The sequence below is a fragment of the Lactuca saligna genome, chromosome 8 (genome assembly GCF_052625555.1).
Source record: "Lactuca saligna cultivar CGN05327 chromosome 8, ASM5262555v1, whole genome shotgun sequence".
NCBI lineage: Eukaryota > Viridiplantae > Streptophyta > Magnoliopsida > Asterales > Asteraceae > Lactuca > Lactuca saligna.
The window spans coordinates 73,149,736-73,166,764 of NC_136424.1; the positions used below are offsets into that span (position 1 = coordinate 73,149,736).

Below are 17,029 nucleotides of genomic sequence, written 5' to 3' on the forward strand. Positions count from 1 at the left end.
TTTTACCATATTGAAACTCTTGTTTCAATCCAAAAATAAAATAAAGTTTATACATAACTGCTCCAGAAAAAAAAAAAAAATTATTTAATCATTCAACCAACATTTTACCCATACACCATTTAATATTTGAATAAAAACAAACATGTTTTGTTTTTTTTTTTTATTATTATTTTGGGTTAGGTAATCAAATAATAGTCTTTCCTACTTTCACCAAAACAACCATCTTTTTCCTGTTGAACCTTTAACACTCACTGCAACCTGTTCATCGTCTTTTTTCCTATTTTCAAGTCCTTCCTTTAATGCCTCCATTCTTTTCCTGCATAACATGTGCAATGAAATCACAATTTTTTTTTAAATAAATAACATCATCAAGAATGTACGATAAGTGGTACTAGGTTGGACCACGAATGTTAATGTTACAGATTTTCACGTCTTTAATGGTCATGGACCGATTGATTTTCCATTTGCAGAAAATATATAATATGTGGGTCGTTAATTATTAAATATATAAAAATAAATAACCATAGGGTACAAGAATTAATAAATATTGGTACCGAATATTACTTGTTATCTGTAACACGACCATGTAAACTCCACCTTTGGCGAAACCCTTCTGCTCCTTCCATCCCACTTGCAAGAATCAATCGCCTACAAGTTATAAAAAATAAAAATTAAAAATAAAAAATTTAAACAAGTATCATTAACATTAAATAAATAACATACCTCTCTAAAGTTGTGGTTTCCGACTCTAGTTGAGAAGCTCTTTCTTTTGCTTCATCTAAAGGCATTGATAACCCTAATCTATACTCGCTATCTTGAACACGTTTTCTTAGTTCCTTATCCTAACATATTTAATATTCATCTTTGCAATTCAAAATCATCACAAATGTTTTTTTTTTTTTTTTTAAAGGAAAAGGAAAAGTATACCCTTTTTTGTGAACACTCTCGATACAAAGCGATCTCTTCTTGACAAAATGGCTCTATATCATTAACTTGGAGGCCTAAAGTATATAAATGAGAAGAAACCACAAACAATAAGTTGTGATGAAGAATGGGAAAATTTAATTGATTGGGAAATGAAGATAAATAACTTACACAAAAAAAGGTTTCTTAAAATTCCATCACACAAATTAAGACCTTGAAGAACATGTGAAGCAATTTCAGGTGGAATGAGTGGTGATGGTGGTCCTAACATCAGATCATCTCCAACAAGAACCGTTTCCTCCATTGTTGGTTGAGAATCGACTGAACATTTATTCCAAATTTCCAATCACAAGTCACAATTAATATAAATAATTAAATATATGTAATGTAACAAAAACAAAATGAACCAACATACCATCCATGATTCTTCCTTTTGATTAACGTTGTTCTCTGTAAATTCACAAAGTAAATGGAATCAGTAAATGCTAAAAACAGAGATCTAACTACATATTAACAGAACGAGATGTTTATTTGTGTGAAGCGCTAACATTCGTAATTCCGTATATGTAAATAAACAATAAGAATTATAATATTATAATGATAAATAAATAAATAAATGAACGTTGTTTGCTAAAAACGGGTTTGTTTCGAAGTACACTGAAGTATGTTAGGTTATCGGGTATTGGTGTAATTGAACATGACGTGGCACGGGGATTTGTTATATAGGTGGACCTATTTCTATCTAATACTATGATAACTTAATCAAACTACAAAAACAATCAAATGTAGACATGAGACAAAACAACAAACAGTTGGTGTGCACCCTAGCAAAAGGAATAAGTAATTGCTAATATTCATCTGTTCGTGAATAGCATTCAAATTTCACATTTGGTTACAAGACAAGGTGACAAAAGAGCAAACAGTTGGTGTGCACCACAGTAAGAAACAATAGGTTAACAAATATGAGGCAAATTAACAAACACATGGCGTGCATGTTATCCTTATTTGAATACACCGGCTAAAGAAACATGGTATGCATTATAACTAACCAAAGAGGAAAGAAAATAAGAGAATCTTATTCTATATAAATCAGAGGAACATTTTAAAATCATAGAAAACCTTTTACAGGGGAAAAGGCATAGACGTATGGGAAACCAAAACAGAAGGGGACGTTACCTGAAAGGTCTTGCTGCTGTCAACGATGATCGGTTTATATCGATTGGTGACAAGCGTGTAATCGGAAGTAATGGATGCAAATGTGATGGAAAGTAATGGAACTTAGAGTCTTGACTATCCAAAGAGCGGTTGGAAAGTAACGGAACTTAGAGTTTGATTATCCAAAGACGGGTTGGCTAATAAGACACCCTATTTTACCATTTACACAACCCTAATTAATGTTTGAAATATTTTTATCGGTTGAAATTGCATTGTTTTCCGAAAAAGATGATTACAAGAAGTTGATTATAGATTGACTTTTTATAAAAATGATTATAAGGTGTCTAAGGGGTGTCTTATTAGTATCACCCCAAAGAGGCTAGGGTGAAGAATACGAATTAGGAAAACAATGCTGTACAAACTCCAAACCATATCGAATAAAATTTTAATTGTCGAAATTAACAAATTTGGATTTCATTGGATTATCCTCTTGGATTTAAAATTTGTTTTGATTCTTAAAATAAAAATAAAGGATAATGACTTGAAAGGGCAACGGACTTTCGATTTCTATCACATTTAGTCATTAAATTTTTTTTTGTTATCTATTTGCTATTGAACTATTGAAACTGTTCACATTTTACCCTTATGATCGTTTGTTGCCGGTCATAAGGGTAAAATGTGAACAATTTCAATAGTTTAATGACAAATAGATAACGAAAAAAAGTTTAGTGACTAAATATGAACAAAATCGAAAGTTCGTTTCCCTCTAAAAAGTTCAATGACTAAGGTGTTGTTTGTTTTTCTATAAAAACCTCTTCAAACCACTTATTGCTGCACGGCGCAACACACGCGCAGCACTTTCCTTCTCGCAGCAGTTTGTTTTTTGGAAAACTTCAGACTACAAAACCTCTGCGCGTGTGCTGCGTGGCGCAGCACTTGACTTGCCTCTTCTAACCTGTTCAACTTTTATTTTTTCTAAGTGTTTTTTTTTAATTTTGTATAACATTTAAATTTTTTTTTTATTTTTGATTTTCTTAAATTTTTATTTACGGATGTGATACAATTTATTTTTATAATTTCCACGATTGTTTTTTTAACTTGATTTTTTTAATTTTTTTTACTATTTTATTAATAATATTTTCAATTTCAGTTACATCTTTTTTAACGTGTGTAATTTTTTACGAACTTTGTAGACAACGTTTGCAATACTTTCTTAATTTTTTTATTATTTTCTTTTTTAATGTTTTTTAAAATTATTTTTTTTTCTAGAATAAAACTATTAGCTTCGTTTACATTTTTTTAAGTTTTTTTTTTAAAGTTTTATATTTTTATTTTGTACATGTTCTTGTTATTATTATTTCAATGTTTTAAAACTATAATTATTAAATTTCAGTGTTGAAAACTATTTTCAGTTTATAAAATTAGTTTATTTAAATTTTAGTTTACTACAGATGTTAAAAAACAAACATACTTCTTATTATAGGCTGCAGCCGTTTGTTCCACCTCTTCTGCTACAGAGGATTGCAGAGGTGGTCTGCAGACTTCATGAATTTTCGCTTCGAAAAAACAAACAGCACCTAAATGTGAACAAACATCTTCTTGTATTATGTTTTAGCAAATTATTTACTTTTGTTAAATTGTAGCAACATTTGTTGATGAAGAAATCTATGAAATAAAAAAAAAAAAAAAAAACAAAAACAAAACCCTGAAAATATATTTTATAAAAAAAAAAAATAAAAAAAAAAAAAAAAAAAACCGAAATAAAAAACCAATGGTTTGACATTTTCCAAAATAAAAAATCAAAATTTCCAATATGATTTTTGGTTTTACAAAAAAATGAACCATTCTCACTGATGTGAATTATGACCATTGGTTTGGCATGCGAAATTTGTTCACATCTAGTCACTGAAATTTTTAGAGGGAAACGAACTTTCGATTTTGTTCACATTTAGTCACTAAACTTTTTTTCATCGTCTATTTGCCACTAAACTATTGAAATTGTTCACATTTTACCATTATGACCGGTAACAGCCGGTCATAAGGGTAAAATGTGAACAGTTTCAATAGTTCAATGACAAATAGATAACGAAAAAAAATTTAGTGACTAAATGTGACAAAAGTCGAAAGTTCGTTACCCTTTCAAGTCATTATCCCTTAAAATAAAAATTAAATAGTTCAATCGATAATAGTTGTTTTTATTTATTTGTTTTTCTTAAATAAATATTTAATTAGGTTTAAGTTCTATAGAAAAATAAAAACCCTAAAAAAAAAAAAATACATAACAAATATTTAGAGGTCACAAATCTTTTTTTTTTAAACTTTATATAATCTTAAAATTCGCAACTTTTATATAATTTCGCTGAAAAAAAATTGAAACAAAAAAAAATCAATTTTTTAATTTTTTTCAGCGAATTTATAAAAAAAAAAGCTGCAATTGTTTTATATATAAATTCAAAAAAATGATTTGTGATCTTTAGGTTTTTTTTATGTATTTTTATGATTTTTAGGGATTTTTTGTTTTCAATATAACCCTTCTTTGTGTGTATATGTATGTGTGTGTGTATATATATATATATATATATATATATATATATATATATATATATACACACACACTATCCGTTTGCTAGCGCAAAGCGGTGGCGACAATTAATTTCTACCAATAGTTCCATTCATAGACATGTTATATTTCTAAAAACACTTGCACCATTATCGATCGGTTTCACAAAAATAAAAAGTGCAATGCTAAAACCAAAAAAATACTATGGTGGTGGATCCCATGGAGGCAAAGGAGATAAATATTTGAATTAGTCTCCAGCCAATTATATTTTATGCAAAAAATTAGGGAACTCCAATTTGAATGAGCTTTTTAATTTCAAACGATTTGTCGAAAAGAAGTGTTTCAGATTTCGAATGCACCAGATACCAAAGAACAGATATTTTAGGAGTATAAGTTGGGTCAAAATTGATGAAAATACTAATACAATCCCTAAAAATAAGGAAATAATAATTTAAATGTGTTTTTAATACTTATATCCCTAGCATTATCATTCGTAACATATATATTGTAATATTATTATATTAATAGTTGGTTGTACTTTAAACTTAAAGACTTGAACGTCTTAAAAAATATTATTATTATATTGATTCTATTTATAGAAATAGTAAGATTTCTTTTATAAGGTAGTATATATATATATATATATATATATATATATATATATATATATATATATATAATGTTAGGTTCATGTGAAATCATCATATTTTGTGACACATGAAAACGCAATCCTACTAATTCATTTTGGAGATATATATATATATATATATATATATATATATATATATATATATATATATATATATATATATATATATATATATTAAAATACAAAATAAATGAGAATTTTTGGGAAAAAAATTAATATTATTTACGACATTCAATTTATCCAAAAATAAATAAATAATAAATAATAAATAAATAAATATCAATTTTTTTCAAAATATACGTGAAATATTCGAATAGAATATTATATTGTAAATATTCAAATCGAATTTTTAGAATATTAGAATATTCTATTACAATATTAAACTATAAATATTCCAAACATCCTAATAGAATATTAGAATATTCTAACAAATCTAACAATTAATGCCGAATATTAGAATATTTTAGCATATCTATTAATTTTGATAGAATATTAAAATATTTTAACATTCAAAAAATTCAATTTGATTATTTAGTATTAAATTCTATTAGAATACTCACTCATATTTCGAAAAAAAATCGGTGATTTTTTATTTTTTTAATAAAATAATTAGCAAAAATAATATTTAAAAAAAGTTTTTTTTGTAATTTTCCTTTTATTTTGCAATATATATATATATATATATATATATATATATATATATATATATATATATATATATCGTCAAGATGAGTGGCTAGGATTGTGTTTGCATGTCTCACAAAATTAGCATAGCCTCAAATGAACCTATATATATATATATATATATATATATATATATATATATATATATATATATATATATATATATGGTTATGTTATTTTGTTTTTAATAACTTTTGTGTGGCAGAATGCACAGATATGGATCATTGGATGAAATATAATCAAAGGTCATGATCTGAAGGTTTATGATAGTAGAAATATGATAGCATATACCATATAATCACACAAATTTCAGCATAAAGACATTTTAGTCAATTAACCTATATTAAAAAAATAAATTTTCGGATTTTTAGGGATAATTAATTCCTTTATTTTTAAAAATATGATTAAATTAATTCAAAACTAAAAATCCAATTTTATTCTGTCAGAATGGTAAAATGGTAACCATAAACTAGTAAATATATTTTTCGATTTTATTTTGTCAGAATGACAGAAGGCCAACCATAAACTAGTAAATACATTTTGAAAAGAATACACAAAATCAATTCTTGAACCAATAATATACCAAATAGTTACATTATATGATTGTGATTCATTAAATAATAACAACATGCTGGAAGAAAAAAGAAAAAAAAACATCAAAATCTAACAAAAATACTAACCTATTATGAGAGAATATTATTTTTAAGCAACACTTTATACATTGTAGCATAACACATTCTAGTATAATATACTCTCGTTGTCTATGTTTTCTTCCTCCTCCGCATCAATGTTAGCCTCTTCAAAACCCAAATCCACAAAGGAAACATAATCAAGTTTCAAAAATTAAAAAATTCAATGCATTCTAAGAGAATAAAAACTATAAATTCTGAAAGAATATATTAAAGACTATAAAGTTTGACATAATATAGTAGAAAATAAAAATTATAACTTCTAACAGAATGTAGCAGAGACTATAAACTCAACCATAAAGTATCACAAATTCATTACCAGTTAAACATATATACTTGTTAACAATTATTTTCTCAAATATTCTAACAGAATACATTTATATAAATAAATTCTAATAGAATACATTACAAAATTCAAGAGTTGTGATTGAATCATCAACACACATATGCATTCATTCCCAGTCATGAATTCAATAAACAAACACACATTTGCAATAGAGTTGAAATTATTTTGCACATAAATCACAATGAGGGTTAAATATAAATAAAATAATTATTAGTTTAGGCTATTAGGACTAGTATAAATATCATTTGTAGAAGAGGGTTTGTTTTGAGCAAATTAAATGAAGTTTATGGAGTTAGGGACTAGATTTGTAATAGATTTTGAAATTGGGTTAAACAAATTTATTTTGAATTGGGAATTTGGTTCAGTTGATAATCAGGAGATTTTCCTCCTTTATCGACCTCTATGCAGGACTAGTAACAAAATAAAATCGTTTTGAGTTTTCTATTCATCGATGAAGTATACCGAAAGAAAATAGAGGTATGCGAGGTTACCTTTAACCGAAATGGGTGGCTGGAGGTGGCAGAATAGCAACAGCCGGCAGGCGGCGATGGTGGGGCGTTTACTCCATAAAAAATATGTACAAAGCTTGTCATAAGCTCTAATAGAGGATGCAATAAAGATGGTAGAGAGATTTGATTATATTTTGTTAAAACTATGTAGTTTTTTATAATTTTATATAATATTAGTTATATAACAGCTATATATATATATATATATATATATATATATATATATATTATTGTTTTTTAAATTAAATTAACAGACATGTCTCAAGTGAAAAACCTTACATAATATAAGATTTAATTCATAAATTAACCAAATATAAATCACTTCAATTTTCTGCAATTTTATTAACTAAAAATTTAACTTTTTGGATGCCAATCAAACACAACCTAAAAAAATTATAAAGCAGCTTGTAAACCAAATATAAATCACTTCAATTTTTTGCAAATTTATACAACTAACTTATCCGATGCCAAACTATGCGTTAAAATATACTTCATTTCAATTTAATTTAAGTAGATATATTTTAAAATCTATGTTTAAATTTGTAAAATATATATTTATAATTGAATACAGACACATTTAGCTTACTAAATGATAATACAACCAAATGGTCAATGTCCTAACGGTATGGAGTGATAATCTCATATGAGAGGTTAGGGGTTCAAATTTCGGTGGAAACATAAGTGATTATTTAAAATTAGATTAGTTAGTTTGTCGTTTCAAAAAAAATGATAATACATTATCAATAAGTTGATTTATATTTTATGCAATCCGCTCAAATATGTAATTATAACTTTTTTTAATGTTTAAATACGCATTTTAAAATTATAAACTTTAATTAAAATCAACTATAAACTTAACTTTACATACATTTTATCATTATTGGTTTACTGAATAATACGTTACACACAAGATACTATCTTCAGTTTGGGATGAATTAAAAAACAAAAATGTGGATGGTTGTTGGATTGTGGGTCCCCCATATGGAAAAATAGGCCAGTGCTCGTCTACAAAGTCAACGTCACTGTTTCAACGGCTCTGATGACTTCACACATTCCAATTCTTTAGTCTTAATTACTACACCGTCTCTCAGCTTTTTGCCAGATTGTCTACTGAAAAACGACGAAAAGTCCAGCCCCTTCTTAGCAAATACTGAAAAATACCACAATAATCTGAATAATCCAGTCTTATCGTGAAATCTCTATTTTTAGTCAGTGTATTTTTATTTTTTAATATGATCGATCAACTAATACAACAATCTGAATAATATAGTTTGGTAAGTTTACGTTTGCAACCGAAAACTATCAACAAAAACGTTAATTACATGAACAAAAAAACAAAAGCTAGCCTAAAACTTTAGTATATTTTTTGTATGGGTTTGGAAAAAGATGTTTATGTTTTGATAGGGCATTCAACAAAAACAATATATGCAATGAAAATAACAAAAGAGCATGGTTTAAATATCAGATTTAAAGTTATGAAGTATGTTAGGTTATTGGGGATGAGTCAATATCTAATTTAAAGTGATGTAGTATGTTAGATTGATTATTGGGTATGGGTCATGCATCAACTTTGGGAGTTTGGCTATCTCCAACGGTATGGAGGGAGCTAGAAACACGATCCCGTCCCGAACTATGATGTTTATGTATTGCATCCTCCCTCTCTCTCTCTCTCTCTCTCTCTCTCTCTCTCTATATATATATATATATATATATATATATATATATATATATATATATATATATATATATATATATATATATATATATATATATATATATATATATATATATATATATATATACACACACACAATGTTTATGTATTGCACCCTACACTACAAACTATGATAAAACATATATCATCTAACAATCCCCTTTAGTTTGAGGAGGGGCTCACAAATGCTTAAACTCTTTCTAAAATAAAAAATAACTGTGTAGGTATGCCTTTAATAAATATATCAGCAAACCGGTGTGCCAATGGAACATGTAAAATGCGAACATGCCAATGGCAACGTGTTCCCTAACAAAATATAAATCAAGTTCCACATTTTTTGATCTTTGGTGATGAATCGAGTTTGAGTCCAAATACAAGGCACTCCCATTGTCACAAAACACTATCATTGTGCGTTTTAGAGGGCAATATAACTCGAGTAATAGATTTCGAATCCAAACAGCTTCAACAACGACATTAGCTACCCCTTATACTCGACTTCGACACTAGACCTAGACACAACGTGTTAACGCTTCGAGGACCAAGAAATGAGATTGTCCCCGAAATAGATAGAGAACTTAGAAGTTGATCGGCGTGTCGAAGGACACCCGACCCAATCAGCATCAAAATATGAAACCAAACAATCAATATGAGATGGACGACGGTAGAGACCATGTAAGAGTGTATCCTGTAGATAACGTTGGATTCGCTTGAGGGCCAGGAAGTGTGGTTCGCGTGGGTCATGCATGAAGAGGCGCATCTGTTGAATAACATAAGTGATATCCAACTAAGTGAAGGTCAGATATTGAAGGGCTCCAACCAGGCTTCAATAAATAGTAGGATCGCCTACAGGAGTACCACAACCTGAAAAATTTAGGCTCGGTCTGTATATGGGTGCTTCACGAATTGCAGACTGTCATATCGGCACGAGCAAGAATGCCAAGAAAGAAGGAAAGAGTTCCACGATCAGTCATGGTTGTTGCCGTCCCGTGCGACTACTTTTTCTGCGCTCTAATTGTCGTCCACCACCTCCCTTCCTTTGTTACATTGTTGCCGCCTCTCTAGCGGTTGTTCCACCCGCTAGCGTTGTTGTTGCCAATGTTCAAGTCGCCGTCGTCACCACCATGCGGTTGTTTCGCCTTGACGGATGTTCTCCGACCGCTGCACCCCACCAGGTAGGTGGTTTCACTCGTATTAGCATATGTAGACGTGTATGATGTTGTTGTCGGTTGTGTATGTTGATAGTGTGTGATGGGTGGCCGGAAAACCGAAGGAAAAGCCATCACCACCACCATGAGGTGATGGCTATCACCTCTGACCACCGCTTGCCGCCACAAGGGTGGTTGAGCGTGTGTGTATATGTGTGTGTTATATTGTGTGCGTGTGTGTTCTTTTTGATATTATGTGTATAATGTATTGTTTGGCCAGATTAATGAAGGAAACAACCTGTCACCACCACCGTGAGGTGGTGGCTGCCACCTCACGCCGCCATTCTGTTGCCACCATTCATCGCCTTGGGTGGCTTTGTGCATTTGTGTGTGATTGTGATTTGTGATTTTGGACATATTTAGTCTAAAATCTTAATCACCGCCACGAGGTGGTGGACGCCATCGTGAGTCACCATTGACCACCACTACCCGAGGTGGTAGTGGGTGGTGCCCGACTTAATTAACATTAATAAACCTAAAAATTTATCGATATGTCTAATTATCACGCGATTGGGTTGGAAACCCTAATTAAGGTTTAGAAAACCCTAATTTTTGATATATTGGTTTTGGAGTTGTCGGGACCCACATTTTGGACCATTGGAATTGAATTATGAATTAATCCCGACCACATTGTATGGTTAACCTAGTAGAGTGATGGACTTAATGGGTTAAGTAAGAACACTTAACCCTAATTGTCATTTTATGTGAAAAAAACCCTAATTTGGTTTGGGTTCTTGTTGGGCCATTTCTTAGACTAAGTTGTTATGGGCCTTCATGGGCCAATTGGGAACAAGTTTATCGACTAAGGAAATTATTGGGCTTTAGGATAAGGCACATTGGAAAAGCTTGGGCCCAATTTGGAAAATTGGGCCATAGGTGGGCCATAATTGGGCCTTGATGATTATGAGATATTGGACTATCGGAATGTCAAGTGTTTGGACTAGAATAAATGGTTGGGCCTTAAGGTAAGACCATATAGAGGTTTGGGCCCAATTTGGAAAATTGGGCCATATGTTGGGCCTTGATTTATTATTTGGCTTTTGGGGCTCGAGAGTTCGAGTTTGGGCCTTGATTTCGGTACAAACTAGATTTGGGTAAAATAGTCTCTTTACCCCCAAGTATGGAGTTATGGTTATGCATTGGAACCCATATATTAATTGGGTGTTGTTTTGATGATTGATAGTTTGGGGATCTATCAGCCAGCTGCCACAACTTTATCCGTTGGGCTTCATCAATGCGAGGTGAGTCTCCTTACTGTTTGTATGGGTCGAAGGCACCAATGTCGGCCCATTTAGTTGATGCATGGTAGGAAGACCCGGGGTTAGCCCAATGCATTATTTATGAAAGACTAGGGGGTGGCTCCTGGCACACTGTATGCTATTATTTGTGGTAAGAAGACCCAGGGTTAGCCATAGGCATTATGTATGAAAGACCAGGAGGTGGATCTTGGTACACTGCATGCTAATTGGCTAAGTAGAGTAATATGTATGCTAGTTGTCTTTGTGATGCTTGCATGGAAGACCAGGAGGTGGCTATTGGCACTTGTCTGTAAGACCAAAGGGGTGGCTCGCGGCTTGGCAAGAAAGATCACATGGCGGCCCATGGCACAATTGCAATTCTATGTATTGGCACATAACATCTTATTTGATTATGATATATGAATGATATGTATGGCTCGCGGTTATGTATGGTAGTATCCGGTTGAAAGAGACCGAAAAGGTAGGCCAGCACCCAGATATGTTAGTCAGTATGTTTATTATATGATATGTGGTATTTGGGGAACTCACTAAGCTTTGTGCTTACGGTTTTCAGTTTTGGTTTCATGTACCTCCAGTTTTCAAGTAAAGGAGCTCGGGAAGATCGTGGTGCATCCATCCATGTTTTTCCACAATGTGTGATTTTTGGAAAGGAACTCTGATAAATGTTTTATTTGAAATATTTTTCTATGTGTGAACAAAGTTACAATAGTGTATTGGTTATATTAAAAATGAAATTTTGGTCCTGAATTTTAGTATGTTACAATGGAGGAGCGTTTTTAGGGTTTTTTCTTGTTTCCTTGATTATTATTTTAAAAGCCTTAAAATTTGAATAATTAAAACCTAATAAACCTAACCATGATTTTCGAAAATTAGAACGATTTGGATTAGGATTAAATTTGAATTATTTTATTAATTGTTTAATTTAAATAATTATTTAATCCCTAGTTGATTTAATTAATTCAATTAACTGTTTAACTAATAGATAAATATAAATCACAATTGGTTTAATATCAATTAATCAATTAAAAGGTTTAATTTAGATAACTAATATTTAAAGCTTGTATGTTGGAAAGTCTTAAAATACACCTTATATGTACTATTAAAAGTTTAATATTATATGGATAAGACAAATCAGTTAAATCGCTAGTACGCCTCATTCACGAAGTCATACTATAAGGGGGTATAAGAAAGCGAACCACAAAATGACCATTATAGGTGTTCACTCTCACCCACCGCTCCCGTGTATGGTGGAGGGTCGTTAGCCGAATGTATTTGATAGGACATAACCTCACTAAAAGTATAATGATATAAAAGTAGTAAAACCTTCTTTAAAAAACTCACTCTAGTTACTTTAGGAAAAATGTGAAAAGTATGCTAATCTATGAAAACACATATCATAGTTTAATATGTCACTAGTGGAGCGCTTGTGGTAAACTACCACACTAATAAAGACTTTAAAGAGAAATGATGGGATTCTAAAAAAATTTCATTGTCTTCAAAATCAATATACTCGACAACAAGAACAACTTGAAATCTTCCAATTGTTTGAAACGAAATCTCATGAACTCAAACACTTCGATTTTGACTCCCTGCTTCTATTGCAAATGACGAAGCTCCATCCAACAATCAAAATCAACTTGAGAAACATATAACAAAATTTCAATATTCTTCCGATTACGAATGAAATATGTGCTAATCAAGATGTGTGACAAAATGGAATTTGACTTGGGTTGAAACAAAATTTGTGATGAACAGTGTTTGTATATCATTTGGGCTCAACTTCAAATTACATCCTTGAATAGTAAAGGACATGAAATAATGATAAGTGAATATTTCGAATTAATAGGCTCAAAGTGATTCAATGATGAACAGTAAAAATTTCGAACAAAAAAGTTTGGTTTCGAAATTAAAAAGAAATATGAGAATATGATTTTGATTTTTGGATTGACCTAAACAAAAAAAATTGGATCAACAATGAGGTTGAAATGGATTAGATCCAATGAGTCAAGACGATCAAAAATGAAAAACGCAAAGCACGAATCGAAATCATGAAGGTTTTGGAATCCATTTGAGAATTTGAGATACCTTTTTGATGATCTGAGTTCCATTTGCAACGAACGAATCAAATTTTGAAGATTTTGGTTCTTTTGTTGGAACAAGAAATATCTAATTTAAACATTGTACCATCCACGATGCGTGTTGACAACTTGTTCTTCATGTTCTTCAATGCTCTAACACCATGTTCATAAGAACCCTCAACACTTTTAGGTTTTGAATTCAAATTCATTGCAACATTCAGTGATTGTTGCTTTAGAACCCAAATTTGCTTCATATATTTCGGCTTTACAACAACATTTGAAGATTTTTTTGAATAAACCCATTTGTTCTTATTTTTTTATCTTATTTTTCTTTCTCGTCTTTTTGCATCTTGAAGATTTGATTTCAAGAACAACTTCATTATTGACAACTTCAACTTTGCAAGTTTGAATCAAATCTTTTGGAGTTTGATATTTATGAATTTCTTGGATTGATGGTTTTCGACAAGGAATCATTCCTTCAAACGAATCACAAGAACACAAAATATCATCGGTTTGAACTCCAATCGAGCAAAAAACTTTTTTCTTCATGAAAATCAACTTGACCTCTTTTTTCTTGAACATCAAGAACGTCATGAACATGATGAACTTCTTCAAGAGCATCTGGGTAAGAATCAAGAACATTATCACCAAATATGCATTCATCAAGACAAATTCCTTCAATTACTTCATCATCTTTCTTCTTCTTCATTCTTTCACGATAAGTTGTTACCAAACGATTAAACAACACCTTATGATGATCATGATCAAGAGGATAACCATTAAACTTTCCACATTCACATTTCTTATTTGAAATGAGTGAATTTTATCTGAAATACCCGGTTACAAAACAATTGAGAATTCCTTCAAAACTAAATGACCATGGATAATCATTCACAAAACAACCTTCACAAATTGTTTCTTCCATCTTTGATCAATCGATATGAACTTGGGTTTTTCTAGAGAGAGAAAGTGATTTTGAATGGGTCTCTAGAGTGAGAAAGCAAAAATCACTTGAATTCTAGTAAATAGAACCATAATATGAATCAAATATTAGAACAATTCAATTTCTAGAATCTAAAAACTCTTTATGACACGAAGATCAAATAACAATGAAGAATCACCAAATCAAAAATGTCATCATGGATCAATTATTGATCAAATCAGGAACACCTGCTCTGATACCAATTGTAGTGATGTTAATCTTGATGACATATGCAGACTTGATAAGATCTAGTGAATCATACAAGAATCATGAACATGGAGAACACATGAATAAATAAATCTGAGTTTAGCTCTCATTAGTTTAGAAAGAGCACAAATGGGTTTGCAATATTTCTCTCTAAACTAACTATCACAAAGTTCTTCATTACATAAAATGAGTGTCACTCACTTCCTATAAAGGAAATACGATTCATTACACACAAACAAAGGAGTAAGCACACATGACATCCAAGAGTGATTTTGCACCCTAACACCATTAATAAAGTCCTTTTGAGCTAAGTATGAACGATCATTTTCAACTGTAAGACTTTATTATTCTAGAAATGGGATTTTGATTTGGATTTTGTATTTGGATATTAGAGCGTTGTGACAACAACTATTATAATGTTTTGATATACTGGGATATGATCCAAGAGTGATTTTGCACCCTAACACCATTAATAAAGTCCTTTTGAGCTAAGTATGAACGATCATTTTCAACTGTAAGACTTTATTATTCTAGAAATGGGATTTTGATTTGGATTTTGTATTTGGATATTAGAGCGTTGTGACAACAACTATTATAATGTTTTGATATACTGGGATATGATCATAACATCAATTATTTTTGTGTTTTATATTAACATGTGTAATCCATGAACAATCTCACTATTCTAGAAGTTCATAGTCAGATATAATTATGAGAGGAATTATGAAGTAAGACTAATATGAATTGGATTGGTTGACTTTCACTAGATGAAAGTAGGCAAGTGGTTGTAACCAAGTTTCATAGGTACTTGTCAGAGAACTAGTATTGAACTGACCTACATCAAAATCACCTCATGGATCGCTATCATGAGTGATACTTGATGGGTTTTATGCATAAGAACAATCCTATGTGCTCATACAAACCCTAATGCTTGGATCTAGGTTTCTCTATTGTACATGCTTTGAATCCAAGACTAATAAACTTAGATCTAACATATTATAAACTGAATTAGGGTTTATAGAATTACCTTTGATTGTTATATAGCAATAACAATCAATTCCTTGCTTGGATTGGCTTCAAAAGCTTAGTGCCTCAAGTGTTGCACCTCTAATGGAGTCACAAACACCATATACAACTTGGATGAAGAGGAGAAGTAAGGAGGCTGCCCAAAAACGACTAGAAACCCTAGAGAATCAGTTGTCCACGTTTTTGGGGCCTAAGGGGTCCTTTATATACTTGTGTGGGCTGCTAGGGTTTCAGTCAAAACCCTAATGGACAGCTTAAACTCTAAGCAGCCCATGGAACCTTCTGGACAAGGCTATGGACGAAAATATGATGGGCTTCCATCATAATTTCGTTCACCCCTTATTCCTTTAGCATTCCTTAGCCCAATAACTCAATTATCCAATAATTGCAGTTCAGTTCCCTATATTTAATTAATCTCTTTTAGTCACAAAATTAATTCTTAATTAATTATTGACTAATATTAATTAAACAATATGATTTCTCCTTTAATATATTATTCTCATAATATATTAATAAATCATATTTAAACCTTTCTCTCCTTAAATCATCCTACATATTGCTATGGTGAAGGCAACCCAAAAGGACCATGCTCATAATCGGGTCAAGTACATACCAAAATAGTTATGGACTTAGACACTAATCCAACAGTCTCCCACTTGGATAAGTCTAATAACTATTTTCCGTATGACTTCAGAACCTGATCAGCAATCGTAGCTTTCAAAAGCCGCTGTCAACTCTGATCTTATCAGATAGCGCGTCCTCTAGATAAGGGATTATATATTCCTCCATTCTCAAGATATCGTATAGACATAAGACATGAATTTCAATCATTCTCTCTATACTGTTTCCCGACTTCCGATTTATGACGACTGACAACAGAATACAATTGAACACATCAACTTAGTCCCGGCTTGGCCAAGCGCTTAGGTGTCATCACTAAATCATCGAGAGGCCCACATATATCGCTTTTATCCCACTTTGGGTTAAAGGAATGGATAAACTTTGACTCAAATGCTCGCTTGCATTTACTGATCGAATCACA

General features: G+C 31.0%; 1 protein-coding gene across 2 annotated transcripts; it reads right to left on the bottom strand.

Moving 5' to 3' along the window:
* On the bottom strand, positions 1-2,235 carry LOC145012070 (uncharacterized). Of its 2 annotated transcripts, none has more exons than XM_078970842.1 (7): positions 2,101-2,235; positions 1,340-1,374; positions 1,096-1,245; positions 928-1,001; positions 724-842; positions 565-648; positions 1-316 (listed from the first exon to the last, which is right to left on the bottom strand). In XM_078970842.1, the coding sequence occupies exons 2-7, from the start codon at positions 1,344-1,346 to the stop codon at positions 208-210; spliced, it is 543 nt and encodes a 180-aa protein (XP_078826968.1). In that variant the 5' UTR covers positions 1,347-1,374; positions 2,101-2,235; the 3' UTR covers positions 1-207. The 2 variants fall into 2 exon arrangements, with proteins under 2 accessions (XP_078826968.1, XP_078826969.1); XM_078970843.1 differs by having other exon boundaries at positions 211-316; positions 555-648.
* Positions 2,236-17,029: the final 14,794 nt, after the last annotated feature.